This window comes from Oryctolagus cuniculus, chromosome 2 (genome assembly GCF_051225735.1).
Source record: "Oryctolagus cuniculus isolate XC-2025 breed Fujian yellow rabbit chromosome 2, ASM5122573v1, whole genome shotgun sequence".
NCBI lineage: Eukaryota > Metazoa > Chordata > Mammalia > Lagomorpha > Leporidae > Oryctolagus > Oryctolagus cuniculus.
In genome coordinates, this window is record NC_142868.1 from 69,550,558 (window position 1) to 69,577,629 (window position 27,072).

Consider the following 27,072-nt stretch of genomic DNA (forward strand, 5'->3'; position numbering starts at 1 on the left):
GTATCTCTTTGATTTCTTTTTCTTGCCTAACGGCTCTGGCTAAAACTTCCAGGACTGTATTGTTTTGAATAGCTTTAGAAGGATTGGAGTTAATTATTTAAATGCCTGGTAGAATTCAGCAGTGAAGCCATCTGGGCATGGGCTTTTCTTTGTTGGTAGGATCTGTATTATTGATTCAATCTCCATCTTGGTAATTGGTCTGTTTAGGTTTTCTGTGTCCTCATTGCTCAATTTTGGTAGTTTGTTTGTATCCAGGAATCCATCCATTTTTTCTAGGTTTTCCAGTTTGTTGCCATACAGCTCTTTGTAATAATCCCTGATGTTTCTTTTTATTTCTGTGGTATCTGTTACATTTTCTTTTTTATCTCTGATTTTATTGATTTGGGTAATCTTCCTCTTTTTTTGGATAGCTTGGCCAATCATGTATCAATTTTGTTTATTTTTTTCAAAAATCCAGCTCTTCATTTCATTGATCTTTTGTATTTTTGGTTTCAGTTTTGTTTATTTCTTCTCTAATTTTAATTGTTTCTTTCCTCCTACTAATTTGGATTTTGTTGTTGTTTTTCTAGGTCCTTGAGATACATTTATAGCTCATTTGTTTTGTACCTTTCAATTTTTTTCATGTAGGTGCCAGTTGCTCTAAACTTCCCTCTTAACATTGCTTTTGCTGTATCGTATAAGTTTTGATATAATGTATTGTCATCATTTCCAGAAATGTTTTGATTTCTCTTTTGATTTCTTCTCCCTTTCCCTCTCCCTCTCTTATCCCTCTCCCTCTCTTTCTTCTCTTCATCTTCTCAGGCAGAGTGGACAGTGAGAGAGAGAGAGAGAGAGAGACAGAGAGAAAGGTCTTCCTTTTCCATTGGTTCACCCCTCAATGGCCACTGCAGCTGATGTGCTGTGGCCAGCGCACCACGCTGATCCGAAGCCAGGAGCCATGTGCTTCTCCTGGTCTCCCATGTGGGTGCAGGTCCCAAGAACTTGGGCCATCCTCCACTGCACTCCCGGGCCACAGCAGAGAGCTGGACTGGAAGTGGTGCCAACCTCTTTTCATTTCTTCTATGACCCATTGTCATTCAGGAGCATGTTGTTCAGTCTCCATGTGTTTGCACATGATCTAGAGATTCTTGAGTTGTTGATTTCCAGCTCCATTCCATTGTGATCAGAGAAAATGCATGGTATGATTTTGATTTTTTTAGTTTGCTGAAACTTGCTTTATGCCTAGTATGTGGTCAATCCTAGAGAAAGTTCCATGCACTGATGAAAAGAATGTATATTCTGCAGCTGTTGGGTAAAAGTTCTGTAGATATGAGTTAGGCCTATTTGGTCCATAGTGCCGACTAGCTCTGCTGTTTCTTTGTTGATTTTCTGTCTGGTTAATCTGTCCATTGAAGAAGAGGTGGTGTTGAAGTCTCCTGTTATTATTGTAGTGGAGTCTATGTCTCCCTTTAGATCCATTAACATTTGTTTTAAATAGCCAGACACTCTAATTTATTATAATCACATCTTCCTGTTGAATTGGTCCCTTAATTATTACATATTGGCCGGCGCCGCGGCTCAATAGGCTAATCCTCTGCCTGCGGCACCAGCACACCGGGTACTAGTCCCGGTCGGGACGCTGGATTCTGTCCCGGTTGCTCTTCTTCCAGTCCATCTCTCTGCTGTGGCCCAAGTGCTTGGGCCCTGCACTCTCATGGGAGACTGGGAGAAGCACCTGGCTCCTGGCTTCGGATCAGTGTGGTGCACTGGCTGCTTCAGCCATTGGAGGGTGAAGCAATGGTAAAAGGAAGACCTTTCTCTCTCTCTCTCTCTCTCTCTCTCACTCTCTCTCACTGTCCACTCTGCCTGTCAAAAAAAAAAAAAATCATTACATGTTGACCTTTGTCTCTTTAAACAGTTTTTGTCTTAAAGTCTATTTTGTCTGATATTAGGATGGCTACACTTGCCCTTCTTTGCATGGAATATCTTTTTCCATCCTTTCACTTTCAGTCTGCGTGCATCTTTGTTGGTGAGATGTGTTTCTTGTAGGCAGCAAGTAGATGGGTCCTGTTTTTTAATTTACTCAGCCAGTCTGTATCATTTAACTGGAGAGTTGAGGCCATTTACATTCCAGGTGACTGTTGATAAGTAATGTCTTGGCCCTGCCATTTTTCCCATAAATATTCCAATTTTTAAAATTTCTTTTGTATTTTACTGTGGAGTTTTCTGCCTTCACATTCTTTCATAATGATGGCTATCATTCTTTGCTTCTCTGTGTAGCACATCCTTAAGCAACTTTTGTAAGGCTGGGGGAGTGGTGACATCTTTATTTCACCTTCATTATTTCACTCCAGTCTGGACTCAAGCACCGCTCTCCCTCCAGCTATATCATACTGGTTGCTGTAATCTGTTCTCATCTCCATCTCTAAGCTGCTGCCTGCTCTGCCTCAGCTGCTGCAGTTGTGTGTTGTGTCCATGTTCATGCTGTGTGTCTGCACCTTCTGCACAGGTCCAAGGAGTTCCTCTTCCTTTTGTAGAATTTCCAGAGTCATTCTCTCTCTAATTTTCCTCTGGGAGTGCACTTCCTTTTTTTTTTTTTTTTCACTGTTTATCCCTAGCCTAGCATAGTATGTCATTCTCTAATCCACCATCTTGGAATCTCTCAGGCACATGAGTTTGGTTTGACCCTTTAGTAATTCATAAGTGTTTTAGTGAGACATAGTCTGAATCATGTAAATACCCAATTCATTTATTTATAATTATCTGTTTGGACTCAGATATTATATTATTAAATGAGTTACAATGGATTATCTTCTGTTGCTAACATTATTTATACTGTAGCTCAAATAGATAATTTGCAGTTTCTTTAGTTGATAAACAAGTTATGTACTTTGAGATATCTTTATTACCAAAGCACTTCTTTCTTATCTTGACACAAGCAGATATTTCAGGCTCATCTTAGGGTTCCCCTGTCCTAGCCCTGAAACCAGCCATTTCTCCAAGGGTGCTTAGTTTCTTGTAGAAGAGAATAGTATCTAGAAGCCAAAATGTGAGTGTTAAGCATGTGTGTGTGTGTGTGTGTGTATGTATGGTTATCAGAGGGTAACCACTCCTAGGCCATTTAGTGGGTAGAGCTAGGGAATGCCTGTATGTGTATGTAGGTACACATATGCACACAAGCACACATAGGAACACATTTTCATCCATATTTATTTTTGTATTTCTGTATATATATTGAGAACCATAAGTTTATGATACCTCCAATTCCAGTTCAACATCACAGTGCTGTCTAATTTTCTATACCAACAGAGAGAAACATGACTCTCAAATTCCCATGTTCTCTGTAGGTTTACTGATTTAAATATCTCTCCTTTTTTTGAGATTTATTTTTATTTATTTGAAAGGCAGAGTTACAGAGAGAGGTAGAGACAGAGAGAGAGAGGTCTTCCATCTGCTGGTTCACTCCCTAGATGGCTGCAACAGCCGGAGCTGCACCAGTCCAAAGCCAGGAGCTTCTTCCAGGTCTCCTATGTGGGTGCAGGGGCCCAAGGGCTTGGGCCATCTTCTACTGCTTTCCTAGGCCATAGCAGAGAGCTGGGTAGGAAGAGGAGCAGCCGGGACTAGAACTGACACCCATAGGGGATGCAGGCCAGGTCTTCAACCTGCTGTGCCACAGCGCTGGCCGCTGAATATCCCTCTCTCAAGCCAGTGCCTCACCCTGCTCCCCATCTAGAGACACTTGTCATCACATTCAGGTTCCAATATCCCTCATTACCACCTCCCTGCTACTTCATGATGCTGAGCCTTTTATTAGGCCTATCCTCCAGTTAGAACCATGCTCACCCTGCTTGGGTTCTGTCATCCAGGACCGGGCCTCTTCTCTGTGTGGACGACCTCACATCCTACTTGGGCTCAGATACCATGTGCAGGCGGTTCCACGCAGGACCACCTGCTTGCTCCCACTGAGCTATGACTACAGACGCCAGTGTTTCCTCTCATGTGGGTGCTCTTCCTTTCCTCTTTGGGATTACATACTCAAAGTCCACTTTTTGCAAGGTCAAGAAATTATTCTTCCATTTTTTTTAAAAAAAAGTTTTGTTGTGTTATCTTTCACATTTAGATTTAAAAAAAAAATTTTTTTTTGACAGGCAGAGTGGACAGTGAGAGAGAGAGACAGAGAGAAAGGTCTTCCTTTGCCGTTGGTTCACCCTCCAATGGCCGCCGCGGCCGGCGCGCTGTGGCCAGCGCACCGCACTGATCCGATGGCAGGAGCCAGGTACTTAGCCTTGTCTCCCATGGGGTGCAGGGCCCAAGCACTTGGGCCATCCTCCACCGCCCTCTCTGGCCACAGCAGAGAGCTGGCCTGGAAGAGGGGCAACTGGGACAGAATCCGGCACCCCGGCCGGGACTAGAACCTGGTGTGCCGGCGCCGCAAGGCGAGGATTAGCCTAGTGAGCCACAGCGCCGGCCCACATTTAGATTTATGCTCTTCTAAAATTGATCTTTGTATAGTGTGGCTGGTAGGGGCCAATATCCACTTCTAATAAACCTAAGGCTCACCAGTCCTCCACCATTCATTGTAAAAAGCATAATTTCTCACACCAGTTGTAGTTTTTAACACGTTACAGAAGTGTGCTTCTCTCACATGTGCTTTCAGTCTACACTCTGGATCCCAGTGCTCCTCAATGCCAAATGGTTAAGGTTCCATAAAATGATTACCTGCTTCTCAGGAAGCAAATTAGAATTAGCTGAGATCAAAAGAAGCAATGCAATGCAATTTTCTTTAAACTTCCAGAATGGAGGAAGTTCTGTTTTCTTGAGTGAGACCAGGAGAAACCTGAGATTCTCAGATTCTTCCATTACTGTTGAGCATCCAGAGTCTTCTAAACATTCAGATTTTCAATATGTGGGAATAAAGGGCTAATGAGCTTCTGAAAAGCTTGGGAAAAAAATGCAACCCATTTATCCTGATCCTGTGATGCTGAATACTTCATTGCCTCATATGATATAGGTAAAAAAAAAAGTTTACCATATCAAAACACTTACTCTGGGAATGCTAAATTTCCTTCTCCCATAATGTAATTATCTCTTCAATATTAAGTTTTTTATGAAATATGCTTTCTTTAAAAAAAGTTTACTTCTGTTTTTCTTTTTTTAAAGAAAACATTTTTATTTTTATTTATTTGAGATGTAGAGAGAGGAAGACAGAGACAGCTCCCTTCTATGGGTTCACTCCTCAGATACAACAGCTGGGTCTTAGCTAGACCAAAACCAGGACCTAGAACACAGTCCAGGTCTCCCACAAGTATGTGAATCATCACTACTGCCTGACAGGTTCTGTATTTGCAGGAAGCTTGAGTCAGAAGTGGAGCTAGGTACTGAGCATAGGTACTCCAATATAAGATGCAGGTATCTCAACTGAGATCTTAAATGCCAGGCCAAACACCTTTCCCGAAATAGTCTTGCTTATACCTCATGGTGACAAGAATTGTAGAATTTTATGAAAAAGGTTGTTTCCCAGAATTACATGAGGGAAAATTGAAGGGTAAGGAACTTTTCAAAAGCTCTTTAAAATTGCATTAGAATTCCTGGTGCTAAAACTTTGGCTTTGCCCAAATCAGCCAATATTAAAGATCTCCCCACCCTGCTCTCCTAACAAGTTGTAATTCTGTGAGATAGGTCAATATTTCACCTAATTTTTACAAAAGCATGAAGGAGATAGAGATATATTTAATGCTAGCTAAAAGCTCTGTTTCCTGATATGATATCACCCTTCTCCTGCACTGCCTTCTCATGTGGTAAGGCTGCTTCTCTTTCACTTGGCCTCCCATCAGATAGACAGTAGAGCATATTCTGTAAGGAAATATGTTTTCTTGTGTTGTGTATGTCAGCCAGTCCACGAGCTTCCCTGAAAATTCTTTGACTTTTTTGATAGTGAAGATCATTGCTAAAGGACAGAATTAGAATACGTACTACCAAATTAAAAAAACAATCTGTGAGTGGCAATGTTTCAAAAATTTCAAATAGTGGCTACTCGTGGAAAATTTACTCTCACCTGTTGACTAACAGCTGCAGATTCAAGAATCTGGAACAAACTCAAGAGCATTGCACAAAAACAAGCTAGTCAAATCTATTCTTAGCCACATATTACCAGACTAAAATACCTCTGGGTTTTGAAATCTGAGATTACAAGACTGCCATTAATCATAGATGAAATCGATAGTAGTATGAAGAGTGACCAAATCATCCTTAGGATGTAATAAATTTGGGCAGTTGTCCCTTGGCTTGTGTTTTGATCCTGGAGGGGAATCCTTATACTAGTAACTTAGGAAGTCTTGAGTGAGTAGTGGGCCTGCCTGCCACAGATGAAAGCTTCATCCAAATGCAAACAACCCCCCCACTCAGCCTTCCCTAAGATGTCTTTATTTACATTTTAACCTGATTTCATCTGTAGAAGAGAATTGGATGCCATAACTCACTATGGATATTCCTGTTTTAGCTCTTAGGAAGTTGATTGCTGCTTTTATTTTTTCATTTTTTATGAAGATTTTGTTTATTTGAAAGAGTTACAGAGAGGCAGAGGCAGAGAGAGAGAGAGAGAGAGAGAGAGAGAGAGAGAGGTCTTCCACCTGCTGGTTTACTACCCAATTGGCTGGAAACAGTGGAGCTGTGTGTCGCTCCCCCTCTTCGTGGAGGAACGACACTAAGCCCTGCCTAGGCTTCATATCCGAGTCACGGCACCATTATGTCGCTCCCCGTCTTCGTGGAGGAACGACACAGGACCCTGCGCTGTTCTTTCGTCTGCTCGGCCCTCCCCGGGTTTGCTGCTGGTTCTTCCCGGGTTGGCTACTATCCCTTCCACCTCCGTGGAAGGGCAGTTCCCCCTAGCCACATTCCCCACTTCCGCAGGGGAGCGGCACACCGCCGGCCGGCTTTCTCGGGGGCTGCACAGGTGTTCCCTTAGATGTTCCCCTTAGATGTTCCTGGTGCATGCCGTCTCTCTCCTCCTTTATAGTCCTCCTCCGCCAATCCCAACTCGGCTGCCCACACGCTGAGTACGCTGCTCTCCTCCAATCAGTAGCAAGTCCTACAGTTTATTGGTTGAACTGGAGGCAGCTGTGCGGAAGCTGTTTACTTCTCTCCCAGCGCCATATTGTGGGAGAGCAGATGCATAGAATAAGTCTTAATTCCAGTAACTCAGTCTAGTCCGGGCTGCTCCCCACAGCTGTGCTGATCCAAAGCCAGGAACCAGGAGCTTCTTCCAGGTCTCCCACGAGGGTGCAGGGGCCCAAGGACTTGGGCCATCTTCCACTGCTTTTCCAGGCCACAGCAGAGCGCTGGTTTGGAAGTGGAGCAGCTGGGACTCAAACTGGCACCTTTATGGGATGCTGGTGCTGCAGACTGGGGCTTTAACGCACTGCGCCACAGTGCTGGCCCCTTTTTTCAATTTAAGAAATGTATGTTATTTATTTGAAAGACAGCCAGTATTGGGGGAGGTAGTTCCCATTCACTGGCTCACTCCTCAAATGCCCACTACAACCAGGGCTGGGCCTGGCTGAAGCTGTGAGGTGGGAACTCAAACTGGGTCTTACTTGTGGATGATAGGGACCCAAATTCTTGAGCCATCTTCTGATACCTCCCAAGGTATGCATTACTAGAAAACTGCACTCAGGAGCTGAGCTGGACTCAAACCCAAGTACTGGGATATGAGGTGTGGACATCCCAAACAGCAATTAACCACTGCACCAAACACGTGCCTCTTGATTGCTGCTTTTAAGAGGACTACTGGATGGGGTAGTGGGGATACTCATCTCTATGAGTATGAGTATGGTTTCACTCTAAGTGAGATGGTTTCACTCTAAGAAATTTGGTGTGCTAAAGTCACAGGTATGGAGAAATATCATGGAAGCTTGAGAAAGAACAGATGCTAGGGAGTGAGATATTGTATAGCCTGGGGTAGAGTACAAACGAGCATGTGTGTAGGCTGCGAATGCGAGTCAGTGGCAAAGGGAGACTGAGTAGAAACCCAAGTTGGAAAAAGGACTTGAGGAATATGACATGGAGCAAGAAGAAGACGGGGGACTAACAGCCTGTTGGTGGAAAGGTTTGCTATTGGGTAGAGATGACAGAGGCAGAAGCGACAGGAAGTGCACTTTCTCTCTAAGAAGGCACTTACTCCAGATGAGTGTCTACTTGAGAGGTTTCCTGAGGGCGAGTGGTTGTTGATCATTTTGAGTACATTTGGAGGCGACAGTCTCTGCAGCTGCTTTGAAACTGGGGAGTCTTCAACCCAGGTCACGAGTGCCCTGCTTGCTGATGCTAACCTGCTGTTTGGTTTTGACACTTGAGGAAGGACATTTGGAGAGTAACTGGTGGAGGGGAGCTCTGTCTGTTTGTCTCACAAATTAATTAAATAATAGTAGTAGTACATTGAACCACACTATCAGCATATCAGTAGTACATGACCACACTATCATCATGTCCTCACTAAATGGAATAGTTAGTCCAGTTAACACTGATGAGCACAGCACCCAGTGCAGATCATGGAATGAGCTGCCAGAGGTCTCAGAGATCATTCAGTCCATCTCCCTCATTCTGCAGATGAGGAAGGTGAAGCTGGTGGCAGAGCTACAATTAGAATCCAAGTCTTTACCCAGAGTTCTTCCCTGATATCTTAATATTCTAATTTTTAAAGCTTTATTTTTTTAAAGGCAGAGTGATTGAGATACAGATACAGAAAGAAATCTTCCATCTGGTGGTTATTTCTTCAAATGGTCTCAATGGCTGGCTCTGGGCCAGGCCAAAGCCAGGTGCCTGGAATTCCATCTATGTCTCTGACATGGGTGGCATGGACCCAAACACTTGGACCATCTTCTGCTGCTTTCTCAGACACATTAGCAGGGAACTGGATTGGAAGTGAAGCAGCCAGGACTCACACTGGCATTCTCATATGGTATGTTAGCATCACAGGTGATGGCTTAACCTGCTGCACCACAAGGCTGGCCCCAATATTTTACTTAATTATTAATCATTTCTTAATCTTTTGTTCCACACTACTTCTTCTTTCACTCATGAAAGAAAAGATCTTTATTATAAAGATAACAAGCATGGACTGCAAGTTAATGGTGATATAAATAAAATAATGCTATAGAGAAAATGAGTTATAATAATATTTATGTATCTATTTATTAAGATTTATTTATTTGAAAGGCAGAGTTAGAGAGAGAGAGGGGGAGAGAGAGAATCTTCCATCTGCTGGTTCATTCCCCAAGTGGCTGCAACAGCTGGGTCTGGGCCAGGCCCAAGGCAGGAGCCAGGAACTCTATCCAGGTCTCCCACATGGGTGGCAGTGGTCCAAGAATTTGGGTCATGTTTCGCTGCTTTCTCAGGCATAATAGCAGGAAGCTGGATTGGAAGCAAGCATACAGGACTTGAACCAGCACTCATATGAGATGCAGACTTTGCAGGTTAACTTAAACTATTGCACCACAACACCGGCCCACTATAATATTTAGACTTCATAGGTTTAAAGATTTCCAAACAATATTCCTTATTACTAAGGAATATTATTGAATTTTTAAAAAAGATTTATTTATTTATTTGAAAGGCAGGGTTACAGAGAGGCAGAGGCAGAGAGAGAAGGAGAGAGAGAGATCTTCCATCTGCTGGTTCACTTCTCAAATGGCCACAATGGCTAGAGCTGAGCCAATCCGAAGCTAGGAGTCAGGAGCTTCTTCTGGATGCAGGGGTTCAAGCACTTGGGCCATCTTCTACTGCTTTCCCAGGCCATAGCAGAGAGCTGGATCGGAAGTGAAGCTCCCAGGACTTGAACTGGTGCCTATATGGGATGCTGGCACTGCAGGCAATGGCTTTACCTACTATGCCACAGCACTAGCCCCTGTTACTAAGTTTAAATGCTGTCTTTTCCTTTAGTTTGACCCTATACAAAAAGTCAAACTCTCTGAAGCTTTTCCCCATGGGTATAATAATTATTTGACAAAGTTGTAATTAAGATAAAAAACATATGAACATGAGTAATATTATCTTGTCAGGAATTAATGTAATAAGTCAACAAAAATATACATACATTAAAATACATCTAGCCTATAGTCTTTATACCTACAAGAATATAACTTACAGTTGTTATTGTTGTTGCTGACATTCTTTGCTTTGTGTGAGAAACTGGAATTGTTATTCAGAGTCAACTTATGCCTTTAACCCTCTAACCCTTAAGGTACCCAAGAACTCCTATGAAATTGCCATTTGGCATAAGAGAGAGAATATTGCCAGTGAGTCTTTGGTAGAGTCACATTGCATGTAAGCTCAAGATTTTCTTTGTGAAAATTGTTTATTTGAGAGAGAGAGAGAGAGAGAGAGAGAGAGAGAGAGAGAGAAGAAAGAAGAAAGAATAGGGCTCCCACCCACAGACTCACTTCCCAAATGCCTGCTGATACTGGGTAGGGCTGAACCTGGAAGTTAGGAACTGAATCCAGGTCTCCCTTGTGGATGACAAGAATCTCCTTGCTGGAGCTATCTTCATTCCTCCCAGGGAACCAGGAGCTGGGACAGGACTAGAACACAGGCACTCTGACATGGGATGTGGACATTTTAACTGGTGCCCTAGGTTCTAGGCCAAATGTCAGCCTTAGCTCAGGCTTTTAAAAATTATCTTCCAGCCGGCTCACTAGGCTAATCCTCTGCCTGCGGCACTGGCACCCCGGGTTCTAGTCCTGGTTGGGGCTACAGATTCTGTCCTGGTTGCTCCTCTTCCAGTCCAGCTCTCTGCTTTGGCCCAGGAAGGCAGCGGAGGATGGCCCAAGTGCTTGGGCCCTGCACCTCATGGGAGACCAGGAGGAAACACCTGGCTCCTGGCTTTGGATTGGCGCAGCGCACCACTTGAAGCAGCCATTTGGGGAGTCAACCAATGGAAGGAAGACCTTTCTCTCTGTCTCTCTCTCTCTCACTGTCTAACTCTGCCTGTCAAAAAAAAAAAAAAAAATTATCTTCCTCAAATGAAGAAAAGTTCAAGTGAGTCTCATGAACTTGATCAGATTCAGTGAGAAATGTCAACTCTCCTGGGATCCTCAGCTATAGGAGCCTTCCAACTTGATACAATCGTGTTTATTTAATCAGCCCTGGGTTTTTGATACCCAAGGATAATTAGAAAAAATAAGAACATCGTTTTGCATCTGGGATTGAACAGTGAGAAGTATATGTAATAATAGTGTGGGTTTACATTACAAACAAGTGTTTACACAGTGCTTGATAGGTAATATGTGCTACAATTTTATACGAAGTACCTTAATTTAATCCTTACAACAACTCTGTTATGTAGGATTGTCCTATTTTTCTTTTCTTTTCTTCTTTTTTTTTTTTTTTTTTTTGAGAGGCAGTGAGAGCAACTGAAAGAGAAGTGGGGAGAGAGTGCTCTTGTCTCCTGGTTCACTCCCCAAAAGCCCTCAGAGCTGAGACTGGGCCAAAACAAAGCCAGCAATCAGGGTTGAATTCCAGGTCTCCCACATGGGAGGCAAGGACCCCATACTTGGGCCATCAGCTGCTTTTTCCTAGGGTCTGGAAGCTGGAATCAGGAGCAGAGCCGGAACTCAAATTCAGGTACTCTGATAGGGCTGCAGGAGTCTCACCTGCTAGATGAAGTACCTGCCCCATGACTGTCCTAATCTATGGTTGATGAAACTGAGGACTAGAGGGGTTTTATGATTTCCCTGTATCTTCCAGCTAGAATATATAGAGCTGGGATTCAGTTAGCTCAGCCTGAGTCCAAATCCCATTTTTGTAGCAACCAAGCTCTAATACCTGGAGTAAATTAACATTCAATGGGATTTCTCCAGAGCTTACCGAGGGCCTTCTTGTCCCATGAAAACCTTACAATCATCCCAAATGAAAAGCAAGGATCATGGGTTCTACAACCAGACCACCCAGGTTCAAATTCTGGCTGTACCACTTGCTACAGGAGAAGCCTTGGATTCCTCTTTGTGTTCCTGTGGTAGCACGTATATCAGTACTCCATTCCTTTTAAAGGCTGAACGGTACCTCAGGACATTTTGTTTATCCATTCATCAGTGAACTTGGCATTGTTCTCACTTTTTGGCTGTTAAGAATAGCATTGCTAGGAACACTCATGTATGAGTTTTATGTGGACCTATGTTTTCATTTTCTTTTGTATGTACTCATACTAGGTAGGGAAATGTCAGGTCATTTGGTAATCTTATGTTCAAGATTTTGAGAAATGATCAAACTGTTTTCCAGAACAGTTACATAGTTTTATGCAATTTTCCCCACATTCCTTAACATATGTTATATTTTTTTTAGTTTTTATTTAATGAGTGCATTTTTTCATAGATAAAACTTTAGGAATATAGTGCTTCTTTCCCCCAAACTGCTCCCCCCCAGCTCCCATCCCACCTCCATCTCCCATATCCTTCTTCATTATGGTTTATTTTTAGTATGACTTTATATACAGAGGACTAAGTCCATGCTAAGCATAGACTTCAACAATTTGCACCCCCCCACACACAACATATAGAATACAGTTTGGGGGAGAGAATTTGCAATCGATTCTTATATTACAATTCAATAGGGACAGAGATCCTACATGGGGAGCAAGTGCACAGTGACTACTGTTGCTCCTTTAACAACTAACACTCTTTTTATGACATCAGTAATCATCAGAGGCTCTTGCCATGGGCTGCCAAGGCTTGGAAGCCTTTTGTGACCATAGACTCCATCTGTATTTGGACACAGCCATAAGCAAATTGGATTTTCTCTCCTCCCTTCAGAGAATAGTGTATCCTTTGATGACCTTTCTTTCCTCTGAGGTCTCACAGAGATCCTCCATGTAGGGTGTTTTTTGTCACAGAGTCTTGGCTTTCCATGCCTGAAATGCTCTCGCAGGCCTTTCAGCCCGACCAGGAAGCCTTAAGGGTTGATTCTGAGGTCAGAGTGTTATTTACAGTGAATGTCATTCTAGGAGACTGCTGTGTGGACTGCTTCCCATGTTGGTCTTTCCTTCCTTTTTAATTCTATTATTTTTACCGGGTACTTGAAGTTATTTATATCATCCCTTTTAAACTTAGACCAATCTATAACATATGTTATATTAATCTATCTTTTCAATTATAGTCATCCTAGTGAGAATGAAGTGCTATCTCATTGTAGTTTTGAGTTGTACTTATGATGCTGGGCACCTTTCTGTGTGGTTACTGGTCACATCATATAACTGTACATAGTGCAGACTCCTGCATGTGACATTGGTTGCACATCCTCAGTGCAATAATGAACCTCAGATATGTGCACACCTTGGTACATACAGACACATCTGATGAGTTATATCCACACCTGTGCTTTTTAATTTGAATTCTTCAGAAAATGAGGTGGAAGGGGAACTTTGTCTCGTGGGAAGAAATTCTCAAAGTCACAATATAATTTGCTTTTGGAGGAGAGATAAATATCCTGTGTATTCTTATTCACTTAATGATGAATAATTGAAGAAATGAATGAATGAAGTAATTTTCACCCCCAAGTCAATATTGGTGTTTTATTTAATTTTAATTTAAAATATGTTCAAACAAGGGATTTATGATAGGGGTAACAATTAGGTTTTGGATATTGTATTATTCTTCAGCTAATGGATAATGGAATTGTCCTTTTGGCTCTCATAAGTTAAGATGTGCCTTATTCAAATTAAAACATACTGTTAGACATTATTTGCACACTTAGGTCAAATTTTCAGGTATTTTTCAAAAGCTAATGCTTATGCTTGATTTTATGTCTTAAAATAAATTATATTACTAAAAATATGATAAAGCAGCCCCTTTTTTTAAACACAAGATTTATTTATTTACTTGAAAGTCAGAGTTAGAGAGTTCTTCCATCTACCTGTTTCACTTCCCAAATGGCCTCAACAACCATGGCTAGTCGAGGCCAAAGCCAGGAGTTAAGAGCTTCATCTGGGTCTCCTACGTGGGTGGCAGAGGCCCAAACACTTGGGCCAACTTCTGCTGCCAACTTCCCAGGCCATTAGTAGGGAGCTATATCACAAGTGGAGCAGCTGGGAACCAGTGCCCACATGGGATGCTGAACTCTGGAGGCTTACCCACTACACCACAACACTGGCCCCAAGCAACTACTTCAAAGAGATGCTTTGTTTTAAAGTGTACATTTATAAGTATAGACAAAAGTATTCAAAAGCTTATCTTTTTCTGTCTAGACTTCAACATTTCTTACTGGGCAGGTGCCTCATAAGTCTTTATTTAGTGTTCTTTAAAATGAGTAGAGACCTAAGAGCATTATCTTGAAATAGTCACATAGGACAGAAAATTGCTTATTTACTTGAGTTATCTGCAAGTCCTTATTCTTCAATCTTTTTTTAAAAAAATTTTATGCTTAAGATACAGATGACACAGTGTAAGAAAAGAACATTTGGCCATAATGACATGATTTATTAAAGAGTAATGGTTATGAGTGGTAGTTATTCTGAGGACTGAAATGAGATCTGTTTAATGGGCAACTTGACAAACTGGCAACTAGAGTTGTTAACAGAAGACAGCCAAAGCTCCTTTCTGCTTATCGTGGAGAGCTCCCGGGTTGAGCCCCTGAGAAACATTATCTCATGAAGAGATGAGTAAACTATGGGTCACTTTGGCCATTAAGCTTCATTCTTCTTTGTTTACTCAGGTGCAAAATTATGTGGTTACTAGAATTGTTGTCATCCAGTCAGTCACCCTATTGATAGAGTATAGCAACTCTATCCTGTGTTTACTTTGAACAAACAGCAATTTAGTTAATCATGACTGCAAAGTTCATAGATGCCCAGATCGCCATCATAGTTGCATGGATTATTATTAGCTTTTAACTCTAAATCCAAACACAGTGACTAAATCTGTTTTCTGATAATATTATTTGGCATTCTTTGTTCATGGCCTGAATTCCTATAGAATTCCTGGTGTGAAGGACAAAAATGCTTGGATGGGGAAAATACTGTTTTCTTGTTTGTTTGCTATTTTTAAAAAAGTTTTAATTCCTCTTCATTTCAACACTGATGTTTTCATTCTGTACCTTATACATGTTAAAACAATTTTCATAAAACATTAATTTCTATTAATTTCATAGTAATCCTCTGTGATTATGCCAAAAGAATATTTTTTATTCAAAGTAATAAACATTTCATTTTGGGAGATGCTTCACAGCCTTAATCACACAGTGTAAGTTATCAAATTTAAGCTCTGTTCTTCCTAAATTTTAGATTAGAATTATACTTTTTTAACTACAAAAAGCTTTTTAAACATTTGAACTTAAGTAGTCCATCATGTACTTGACTACATAACATATAAAATATAATTTTAAGAATATACACAATGTATAATACAGTATCCAATGTGAAGATTGCTCAGGAGTCTTTCATTTTTGTCTTTTTGTCAGTATGGTACACATATTGTCAACTGTGCTTCTGTCTTTAATTCAGAGATTTGCCTCCCTGTTTCCAGTGATACCCAGCATACTCGCTAGGAAGCGTCATCGAATGTGTGTGTCAGGGGGACAGGGAGACCTTGAGGTGAAGTGCTTCTCAGGGAGCTGCTTCTCAATCCTCCCTATCGTCACCCCACCTTTCTACTCCAGTCTAGAAATGCCTGATGCTGTCAGATCCCATCTTTTCAAGATTCTAGAGTAATTGGGTTGGTTTCAGTCTTTTCCATGGCAATGAAGACACTTCAAAGAGCTCTTGAAAAATGGAATTAAAAGGTGCTTATTTTGATTCAAAACCTTTTTAAAATCCATACAGAAGAGGGGTCTTTAAAAGATTCATGGTAAATGCACATTATTACATAATTATGCATGAATTTAGAATTCTTTTGAAATTTGAAACTTCAAAATTGTATCAGAGGGCTCCAGACAGTCCCCACCTCCCCACCTCCCCACCTCCCCATTCTGCTGACTTGCCAGGGTTTGTACTTGGAGGAGAAAGCTTCAAAACTTTCTGTGTCCCCAGTGAGGAGCATGGAAAGTAGATGAGAGAGGTAAGTCAAGGGCATTGCCGTGGGGCCACTTTGGAAGAGGCCAGGTAACTCCCAGCAGAATCTGCATGGCAGGCTGCCTGAGCTGGGGAGCGGTGGGGGTACACAGCGTTCAGAGCCGAGGTGCGAAGGATCTATGACTTCAGGGAGGCTGGGCCAAGAGTTTTGGGGGTGATAGTGGAGGCCGGGTTATTGCCTGGCTCCAACTATGTCAAGAAAACAGACCACAAGGGAAACATGGATCTCAGCAGCGGCTACAAGCAGAACCTCTGGACAACAGCAGCTCATGCCTTTCTTGGGAGAGTTCCTACATTGTCAGAGATGCTACCGGAGGAGGTGGTTGTGAGAAGTGACCCCATGGTGTATTTTCCTAAGAGACTTACTTAGCTGAGTCTTCGTGCAATCACGATACTAGGCCTCAGTAGCAAGTAGGAAGGAGGGTTGCAAAAACCCCAAGTAGGACAACTGCTGAGCTTGCTTTGCAAACAGAGCACCACTTGTTATCTTTGTAACCTTCAGTAATTTTGTAATCTGTAACCACCTCATGCCTGGTACACAGTGCACAATGCTCTCCCATCTCAGGTCCTGGAAGCCCTGCTGTAGTCACAGTGTAACTCCCTCCCTCCCTCCCCTGTCCTAAATCTGCCCAAACACACTCATCCCCTTTACCCCACCCTTTAGGCACCATGTCAAGTTTAGATTTTACCTCCCAAGTTGCTCAACCAACAAGGAACTGGGGAAAGGTACCTCAGTGTGGTAGGGTAAAAGGAGCTGAATTTCTAAGGGAGGTGTGCTCCCACCTGTGGGTCACTGCTCTTGAGACCAGGTAACAATAAATGCTTCACTTTCTGCTTCCTTCATGTTTCTGAATCCATCCTCTGGTGGGTAGGTGGTCTCAGTTGGACTTATTTCCCTCAATAGTAAACCATTGAGCACAGAGAAACAGCCCTGATGGATTCCGAACCTTCAGTTTAAATGAATATTTACCCAAAAGAGATGTTTAAGTTGAAAGAGCCTATGTCAAAGCAAAAGAAACTGTTTTAATTGGAAAGAGAATAAATTACTTTTAACTAGCAAATTTAAGCACCCATCCTATCAGCAGACAGTTCTGGTTCATAAGAAACTGTGAGTTAATAAAAACTGAAGAAGCCACATTTTTCCTAAAATATTTGTTAGTGTATGTGTCAACGTATTTTTATTTATTTATTTATTTTTTTGACAGGCAGAGTGGACAGAGAGAGACAGAGAAACAAAGGTCTTCCTTTGCCGTTGGTTCACCCTCCAATGGCCTCCCCGGCTGGCGCGCTGTGCTGGTCGGAATCCAGGAGCCAGGTGCCTCCCCCGGTCTCCTATGCAGCTGCAGGGCCCAAGGACCTGGGCCATCCTCCACTGCACTCCCGGGCCACAGCAGAGAGCTGCCCTGGAAGAGGGGCAACCAGGACAGAAACTGGCGCCCCAACCGGGACTAGAACCCGGTGTGCCGGCGCCGCAGGAGGAGGATTAACCTATTAAGCCGGGGTGCTGGCTATGTCAACGTATTATTAAGACCTTCATTAGTGTTTCTCTTATCTGAATTCAGTGAATGCCACTTCGTTAGGTATTTAAAAAATGTATGTATTTATTACACTTGTTGCATTCAGTGGTATAATTACTTGAATAGGAGGAAACGGGAGAAATTCAGGCGCTGTCTCCCTGACATGCATTATAATAGTTAGAACACAGACAACAGCAGACTCCGTTAGAATACAGTACTATTTGCTATTTACCACAATTGCCTAAATGAACTTGTCAAGGAAAGAGGATCAGACTCCCCTAAATGTTTGATGGTTATAAATTGTGGAGTATGACATATAAAAATTTACCATTTTAAATGTCTTTATTGCTAGCCCCAAAGATAAAAAGAGTAGTAAAACACAGCTAAAGGCATGTTTTTGTGCTACAGCAGGAGTTTCTCTCCCGTTCACGCCCCTCCCCGCACCCAATACACGATAAGATAAACGTCTAAAGGCCTCAGCTCTAGCTTTGCAGTTGATGGTTTGGACGCTGCTGCCCAACGCCGTTCTGTCTTCTTGCGCCCGTGTGCCGCGGTGCGTGCGTGCGTGCTCCGCCTGCGCAGGATTAAGCTTTGGGGTACAGAGTGACGGTGTCGTAGCCCTCTGGCGGCCTCGTGCGTGCTCTCGCGTGAGTTTCGCAGTACAGCTCCCCCTCCACGAAGAAGTAGCCCTTTTGTTTGAGGTTGAGGTTGCAATCCGCACACACGAAGCACTCGGGGTGCCGGTACTTATCCCGCGCCTTCACGACCGCACCGCTGTCGGGACACACAGGGAGAGAACATTCAGGTGACGCAGGCGTGGTCTCTCCCTTTCAGGACACAACCACCGCCCGCTGTGGAGTGCATGACGGTGGCACAAGGGTCCCAGATAGCCACAAGGAACCATTGCCTGCTTTCTGACGATGAAATGCGCATACTTTGACATTTTCACGTGAGTAGCTTACAGAAACATGGTAGGTTCCTACTTCATGAATGTTCCCCATGGCTTCCTTGAAAGAAGCAGGCATGATTTAGACTAAAGAAATCCTGGGCAGTACTCTGACTTGGCCAAAGCTGTGTGCACAGGGAAAAGTCCCGCTGTTGGCTTTTCTTGGTGGGGCTCAGCGTCTCTTCCACGGAGCTCAGAGAAAACACAGCAAGGAGTGTGATGGAATTGCCAGGCAGGCGGTGGCTATGCCTCTACTGCAAAAGTGTGTTGGGATTTAGGAGCCAAAGTTGCTTTTGGTGACATCAACTACAGTACTGTATTTTATCAATGCCTTCTCTGCTCCCAAGCTCCCTGCCTGCCTTTTCCTGTCTCACGTTCATCTAGCCAGGCCCATCTGCCTCTACCCTTTGGGGTTACTCTGGATAACTTGACACAGGCAGTGCCTCCGGAGTGAGCTAAAGGCAGGGGACAGAATGCAGTAGAGGCCCTGTGGGACGCATGTGCTTAAAACCCTCTGGTTCTCGTGAGGATTTGAGCTAGCTAGTGTGGCTGTTAGGTGACTGTATTTTTAAACACTCTGTTTCAACATTGGCTAACAGGAAATTGGGTAAAGTTAATGTGTTTAATTATGCTGATGGCCCTGTAATTTGTTTCCCTGGGCTTATACAGAAAAGAAAGTATTCAAAGACCAGACATTAGCAAAAGAAGGATTTTTTTAGAATGAAGTTATGATTCTTCAAAATTACTTTTTTAATATACATTTAGGATTTTTTTTTCATGAGTATGCATTTGAAGTCACCAGCCAAGATGTCTGATTCACACTCTAGATCCCTTTGGAGATTGGCCAAAATGTGCAACATATCATGGACATTATAGTTCAAGTTGATGAACAGAAGTTTGTTTTTTGTAATTGCCATTTCTATATGAAGTCTTAATGTGGAAGAAATAAAGAACTGCCACCAAGATTTAGAGTGTATTTCTGGATTAAAAATAAAACTTACACAATGCCACTTCCACACTTGTCACAGAATGGCATCTTCTGTCCACCGCCAGCACCACCGTGGACTTTTGTAACTGGAGCTCTCACACTCCGGGTTCCAGCAGGACGGTCATCTGAAAAACACAGCGTCTCCATTTATGGCAAGGAACTGCTGGCTGGAGCTTGTACTTGGCTTCTATTTAAAGTGTGTGGTTTAACTCAAGGAATTCTTAAGTCGCTTCCGCACTGTCATTTCAAAAGGAGCAGGACCAGTTCAAGCATAGACACTTTGCTGTGAAATAGAGCCTTACAAAGCACGAGTAATTAAAAAATTGGTTGTTGCTGTTAGAAAATGCTCAGAGGAACACAGGGAAGTTTCCTTTTTTTTTTTAATTGTGTTAAAATATACACAACATAAACTTCACCTTTCATCCATGTGTTCATTCCCTGAATGCCCAGAAGCCCATAACTTAATCTGGGTCTCCACACAGTGGCCAAGGCCCAACTACTTGAGTCATTACCTGTTGCCTCTCAGGGTGTGCATTAGCAGGAAGCTGGAGCTAAAGAGGAGGAGCCAGGAATCAAACCCTGGCACTCCAGCGTGGGATATGAGCATTCCAAGTGGCATATTTTTAAAGACTTATTTATTTACTTGAAAGGCAGAGCTGGAGAGACGGAGAGAGAGAGATTCCTCCATCTGCTGGTTCACTCCCTGAATGGTTGTATGTAACAGCCAGGGTTGGGCTGGGCTGGAGCCAGGAGCTTTATCTGGGTCTCCTACATGCATGCAGGTGCTCAAGACCTGGGCCATCCTCTGCTGCCTTCCTAGGTGCATTTGCAAAGAACTGGTTTGGAAGTGATAGGCTCTAATCCCATTAGTGCCCATATGGGATACCAGCATTGCAGGCAGTGGCTTTACCTACTAAGCCACAATACTGACCCCTGCATGTGGCATCTTAATCACTGTGCCAAAAAACCCATCCATATAACATAAAACTTACTTTAACTACTTGTAAGTGTGCAATTCAGTGGAATTAAGTATATTCGCATGTTATGTAATCAGCCTCAATATTCATTTCCAGAAGGTTTTCATCATATCAAACAGAAGGTGAATCCCCACTAAACAATAATTCCTTATTCCTCCCAGCCTTGATGGCTGGTAACCTCTATTATACTTTCTGTTACTATGAATTTACTTATTTTTGATATATAAATGAAATCATACAATATTTGTGTTTAGTTTCTTCCACTTAACATGGTAAGGTGCATCCATGTCATAGCATGTACCAGAATTTAATTCCTTTTCAAGGTTGTAAATTTGTATCATGTTTTGTTTATCTACTCACCTGTTGATGGACATTTGGATTTTCCCTACCTTTTGGCTACTATGAATGATATGAATATTGGTATCTGTTTGAGTTCCCACTTTCAGTTCTCTGGGGGGTGTATATCTAGGAGTGAAATTTCTGGCTCATTTGTTAATTCTATGTTTAACTTTTTGAATAATCACTGTATTATTTTCCACAGGGTCTGTACCATTTTACTTTTTTATCAGCAATGCCCAAGAGTTCTCATGTCTCCAAAATTCTCACCAGCATTTGTTATTTTCCATTTTTTTTTTTTTTTTGACAGGCAGAGTGGACAGTGAGAGAGAGAGACAGAGAGAAAGGTCTTTCCTTTGCCGTTGGTTCACCCTCCAATGGCCGCCGCGGCCGGCGCGCTGCGGCCGGCGCACCGCGCTGATCCGATGGCAGGAGCCAGGAGCCAGGTGCTTTTCCTGGTCTCCCATGGGGTGCAGGGCCCAAGCACTTGGGCCATCCTCCACTGCACTCCCTGGCCACAGCAGAGAGCTGGCCTGGAAGAGGGGCAACCGGGACAGAATCCGGCGCCCCGACCGGGACTAGAACCCGGTGTGCCGGCGCCGCAAGGCGGAGGATTAGCCTAGTGAGCCGCTCCATTTTTTATAGTAGCAACCCTAATGGGATGTTTTGCATTTTGGTGTGATTTTTTTTAAAGGAGAGTATATATTTGGGGGAGTGGAAAAGCTGAGTGACATTGCAAAGCCTGAATGCTGTACCTCCATTTCTATTTGTTGAATACAGCAAGCAATAGCTCCTTTGTCACTGAGTTACTGTGAGGAATAACTGATAATGTGTGCAAAGTGCTGAGCACAGAACTTGGAACATAGTAAGTGTTTCTTATAGTTTTTTTTTTTTTTTTTTTTTTTAAATAATGATGCCACCCTAAGGTTGGGGGAGGGGAGACTGAGAAACTTTACAGTGCCCATTTAAAATACATCTCATGCATCAGCTGGGCTAGCCTGTGACCAGCATGGATCCAATTTGTCTTTGGTTTCAGTTAGTGGCTACTGGGACACATCCTGGAAAATCCTTTCCTAAACATGGAGTCACCAAAAGCCTTTGTGAAAAGACTCATTTGATGACTGGTCAAAACCGGGTTTGAGCCTTTCCCAATATGTTCCACCCTCCCAGGAACCTGTATGGCGACACTTCCGCAGGACGGTGTTAAGCGGCTGCTCACCGGGCTCGCTCACTAAGTCCTGGAGCACTCGGAAAGAGCCTGACTGGCGGGGCCGCGTTGGCTCATTCTGGTTGTCATGGAGCATCCGGTACACGTCCGAGTTGGGGGGCACCGAGGCTGTGGATTCACTGAAACACAGGATGGCAGGCGGAGCATGGTCAGGAGCGTGGTGAGGGCCAGACCTCAATACACAGTCATCACCGTATCAACAGTAGCCCCTGCAGAGCCTTGGTCATTTCCCCTGACCCTCATGGAACACACGTCTTGCCTTCAAAATGTCACTGAACAATAATCTCAGGAGTCACATCAGCACCTCTCCATTTGGGAAAGCACTTTGGAGAAAACTTTTAAGTGGTCCTTTTAAGAAACAAGGCTTGGGGCTGGTGAATATATAATTACAGATGGGAACATAAGTAAAGTTCCTTGGCAAAACACAATGCCTGTGTGATAGTGCAGGAGTGAACCCAGCTTGATCATAAAATTGTCAGTAAAATCCAGATTCATTTTTGATAGTAAACTAAAAGTACATGGTTTAATTTCGTGTTTAAGATGAATTGTTTTGTTAACTCCTGGAAGTAACACAGATATCATTGAACTTGTAAGTTGAAGAGGTTCAGCCTGACAGTCTTTGACAGCACATCATGCATATACTTTAATAAACATGCACCTGTTTTGATGATACTATATTTTTAAATAGCCACATTATAGTTCATTTATAATGATAATAACTTTAATTTGCATTCTACAAATATATTCATGATGAGCAATAAAAATGCCACTATAATACTACTTTATTATTTTATATCACTAACCACATTATCTAGAAAAGTTAATCCACGCATTTTTATTTTCTATATCATATTTGAAAATAATCATCTTACATATATTAAGTTCTTTGCAAAATGATTTTGAGGCATATCGTCTTACTAGTTCAGTGTATTCAGTCTGAGATATCATTGGGATATTATTACATAGCAGTCTTCAGCCTCATAATACTTTATAAAAAAGTGATTATGTAACACTGAAAGAAGTAAAAAGATTTTATCCCATAATTAAAATTCTTACTTAACAAAAGCTTGATGGCAAAAGTATTCTTAACAAATATTCATAATAAAGAAGGAATTAGTCAAATAGATACCAATGGAAACTAAATATCGACATTAACAGCCTGAAATATTCACATATAAAACTTTTTGCCTGACAAACATTTTAGGTGGAAAAGTAATTACTTTCCCACAAGCTTCTATCAGAAGAGAGAAGAGGTATCGTTTCTGATAAAAACCCTCTGAACTCTATTATACTTTTCCTAATTTTTGACTCCCAAATGACAGACATGCTGGATACTAGATTATAAATCACTTTTGTCAGTATTCTATCAGACATTGTAAATAAAATACATTGTAGCTTTCAAAGGTCATATGCCTTTGGTCCTTACATGAGTTGATTTTATTGCCATCTATTACATTAAGGTCAACTTAGATAATTCCTCAGATCACCTTTATCATCAGGTCTAGATATTTGCAATAAACTTTTAGCATTTTTTAAAGCTCCATGTAACTTTCTTTCAGTATTAAGACAATGTTAAAAGACACTGTAAAGCTGACGTTGCCCATGTGTTTAGTTAATATGCCCATGGTTCAAAAAGATTCGTATTACCTCATTGAGGGTGCTTCCCCTAGAGCTGTTGAAACCTGACCCTGCAGTGTTTCCATAATATTGTCATCTGAGTACAACTGCATAGGTGTATTAAACTGAGCATGTACGATCTTCACACCAGGAAGTTCCATTTCCAAAGGAATGTTAGGGGCCATCTTAGCAGCAACTTTCAAGTCACCTGGGCAAATAGTACTAAGAGTACTGACAGAAGAGGGGGTGCTACGTCCACTGCCGCCGTCAATTCCGGAGGGCGTACTGCATCCACTGTGTTAATGACCACATTACACACAGATGACACGAGGAACCCGAAGGCGGGAAGAGTGCAGAGAACAAGGACAGAGAGGTTAAAAGGAATTGAAGACCAGAAGTGAGGGGTGAATGCTAGCAAACTAATGCAAAATGTTTATTTCTGGCCAGAACTTATTTTAGAAAGGGAAGATCTTTAAAAATTTATGATTGAAAAAAGCTTAATAAAATTGAAAAGTATAGGTGACTGCATTTTTTGGCTCTGTTCTATGAAGTGATGTGTAAGTTGAGAAATCCATGTACAAAAATTTGTATAGGAAGTAAGTTGAAAAGGCGAAACTAATCTTTTTAAAAATAGGCCATCTCATTTTAAAGTTGACAATATTGTAGACAAATGATACAGGGACATTGGCTGGATATCATTTTACGTTCCTGAAGTACAATATTTAAGATGAAGATATTAATGAATAATCTTTGAGGAAATAGTAACTGTGCAGCATGAAGATAAGCAGGTTTCAGTAACACAGTTGAACTTTACTTGGATAATAAATGACAACTTATAGGAGAATTGGTTTAGATGTTTTAAGACTATTTTGTAACATTTTATTGTTATTATTTCAATATTTTGTATTTTTTCATTTGGTGAAAAATAACTTTAATAAACTGTTCAATGGCTTAACACAGGATCTAGAAATAGCCAATAAATGCTTGTCACCTCAAAATTAATGATTATAGGACAAATAAGATGGTCTCAGAGTCTTTGGCTCTTACCCTAAGGCTAAGATATATTTCTTTTATACATAGCTATTTCATGTAAAATTTCAGAAGCATGCATATATTTCCATGTATATTTCTCATTTTATTTTAAAGACAAGCTTAAGGGACTTATTAAAACATCAGAAAGGCCAATCATGCAAATTTAAGATATCGAGAAATTTCACATTCTCCACGAAACAATAGGAGGAAGTCACACCTGACATGCGAGTAACTAGAAAGTCATTTTTCTACTGTGCACTTTCAGTGCTGCAAGGGAATATATTAAGCAACTTTTTAAAAAAGCACAGCCATTTAAAACAAAGCAAAATAAATATTAGGATTAATGTCAATATCTATCATCCCTGCCAATCAGCGCTACTGTAAATAAAAGAGAAAATGGATTTATAAGGTGTGTTTACCTTGAAGTCAGTATTCTCAGGTCTCAAGTATGGTCCCATACCTACATTTACTTTCTAGGACTCTTAATGCTAACGTCAATTCCATTTGGAGGGAAAAACCCATAGTGACATTAGCAGTGAATTTTTTTTTTACTGCATCAGCATTGCAGCTTGATTAATTTAGATAGCTGATGTTGACAATAGGATTTTTTTTTGTTTTAAATTTATTTGACAGATAGAGTTAGACAGTGAAGGAGAGAGACAGAGAGAAAGGTCTTCTTTCCGTTGGTTCACCTCCCAAATGGCTGCTACGGCCGGAGCTACGCCAATCCGAAGCCAGGAGCCAGGTACTTCTTCCTGGTCTCCCACGCGGGTGCAGGTGCCCAAGCACTTGGGCCATCCTCCACTGCCTTCCCTGGCGAAAGCAGAGAGCTGGACTGGAAGAGGATCAACTGGGACAGAATCTGGCTCCCCGACTGGGACTAGAACACCGGGTACCAGCGCCGCAGGCAGAGGATTAGCCTAGTGAGCCGTGGCGCCAGCCGTGAACTAGCATTTGTAACTACACTGACTCCTGTTTGTGCCAGTGGCCATTAGATAAACTATCATAAATTTAATATGCTTTACTTATGGTCACTTTGAAATAAATATTATGTAATTGAAATATTCACAGAATTGAAAACCTGGGACTTATAAAGCAAGGATTGTGTCTTCTATTTCCTAATTCCCTTATCATTTTATTTAGGGGACCATGTGTACAAAATCATTGGGAAAGAAGCCCTACACCAATAAGAATGATCATTTATAATTTTCTAGAATAATTTTTAAAGATCCCTTGAACTGATGCTTTAAAATAAAATGATTTTCTTGGACTCCAGTCCCTGTGGGTATCATCCTGAGTCATCATGGCTGATTCCTGATGACCTGGACATGCAGGTACTGAAGAGATTTCCAGAGGGTGACTTAATGACTTGTCAAAGACCAATCATGAGGTTGGTGATGCACTTCAACTCACATAGGTCATCTGACAAAGAACTAACTTCCTTGGAGTGTGTACAGACTTTCTGGGGCATGTTTCTGGAAGCAACCTGAGCAAAAAACCACTCTCAGGCTTGTATTTTATTTTTTAGATCTTAAAATATTTTGTATATATTTTAATTGTAGGTTTTACATTTTACATATTTTAAAGTTTACATGTTTGATTTTTTTAAATGTTTCAACTATGATGAAATAATTAAAAGAACCACAGATAGTAGTAAAACTCCAGGGAGATGAACATATTAAAAATTTAGCATGAGCAATTTACTTCTGATCAAAGAAATTGTTCACTGATTGTATAATGACTGCTTGGCATGTAGCCACTCAAAATTACACTTTGATAAAGAATTGTTTTGTAAGAATTTGTGAAGCTAGAGCAAATAGTGAGAGGCACAGATAGAGGCGTCCTTATAATACTACCAGATCTGTGTACTGGAGATGGATTTTTAAGCAAATCCTCTCCTTTGTGATCCTTCCCTCCACCAAATTATTCTACATTAAAAGGTACCTTCAAATAACAAAAATTATTAGTGGCTTTTCGTTATTAACATATTTAAATTTAAATGAAAACATAAAACAAAGGGATTATATACTTGGGTCTCTGGATTTTTATAAAATTAAATGTGTTATAAGTCTTGATCAAAGGCAGAATATCTAATGTGTCATTTTTTTCAAGCCTTCCGAAGTCCTGTGGCTGGAGTTGGACTTACAATCAGGTTAACTTCAAAAGAATGCAAGTAGGGGCAGGTGCTATGGCGCAGCAGGTGAAAACAGCTGCTTGCATCCCATATTGGAGTGCCTGTTTGAATCTTAGCTCCTTCCCTCTGATGCAGCTTCCTGCTGATCCACCCTGGGAGGTAGCAGATGAGGGCTCAAGGGCTTTGGACCATTGCCACCTGCAGGGGGGACCTGGATGGACTTCCTGGCTCCTGACTTCAACCTGGCTGTTGTGGCAGTTGCGGAGTAAA

The 27,072-nt window shown here is 41.7% G+C and overlaps 1 protein-coding gene and 1 long non-coding RNA gene across 5 annotated transcripts in view; one reads left to right on the forward strand and one right to left on the reverse strand.

Annotated features, from left to right (window-relative positions):
- Positions 1-22,250, forward strand: part of LOC149127824 (uncharacterized) — a 28,080-nt gene extending 5,830 nt beyond the window's left edge. For both annotated transcript variants that reach the window (XR_016229069.1, XR_016229070.1), the window contains exons 2-3: positions 18,379-18,493; positions 21,962-22,250. This is a non-coding gene — a long non-coding RNA (uncharacterized LOC149127824). The remainder of the gene's footprint in view (positions 1-18,378; positions 18,494-21,961) is intronic.
- PDLIM3 (PDZ and LIM domain 3) overlaps positions 17,604-27,072 on the reverse strand; it is a 32,433-nt gene continuing 22,964 nt past the window's right edge. For 2 of the 3 annotated variants that reach the window (XM_008250705.5, XM_008250702.5), the window contains exons 5-7: positions 22,011-22,138; positions 19,492-19,603; positions 17,604-18,318 (exon numbers count right to left, since the gene is read on the reverse strand). In XM_008250705.5, coding sequence (XP_008248927.1) covers positions 18,129-18,318; positions 19,492-19,603; positions 22,011-22,138 — 430 coding nt within the window. In that variant the 3' untranslated portion in view covers positions 17,604-18,128. Of the gene's footprint in view, positions 18,319-19,491; positions 19,604-22,010; positions 22,139-23,666; positions 23,931-27,072 lie in introns of all 3 variants that reach the window. The other variant, XM_008250698.5, reaches the window with a different exon arrangement.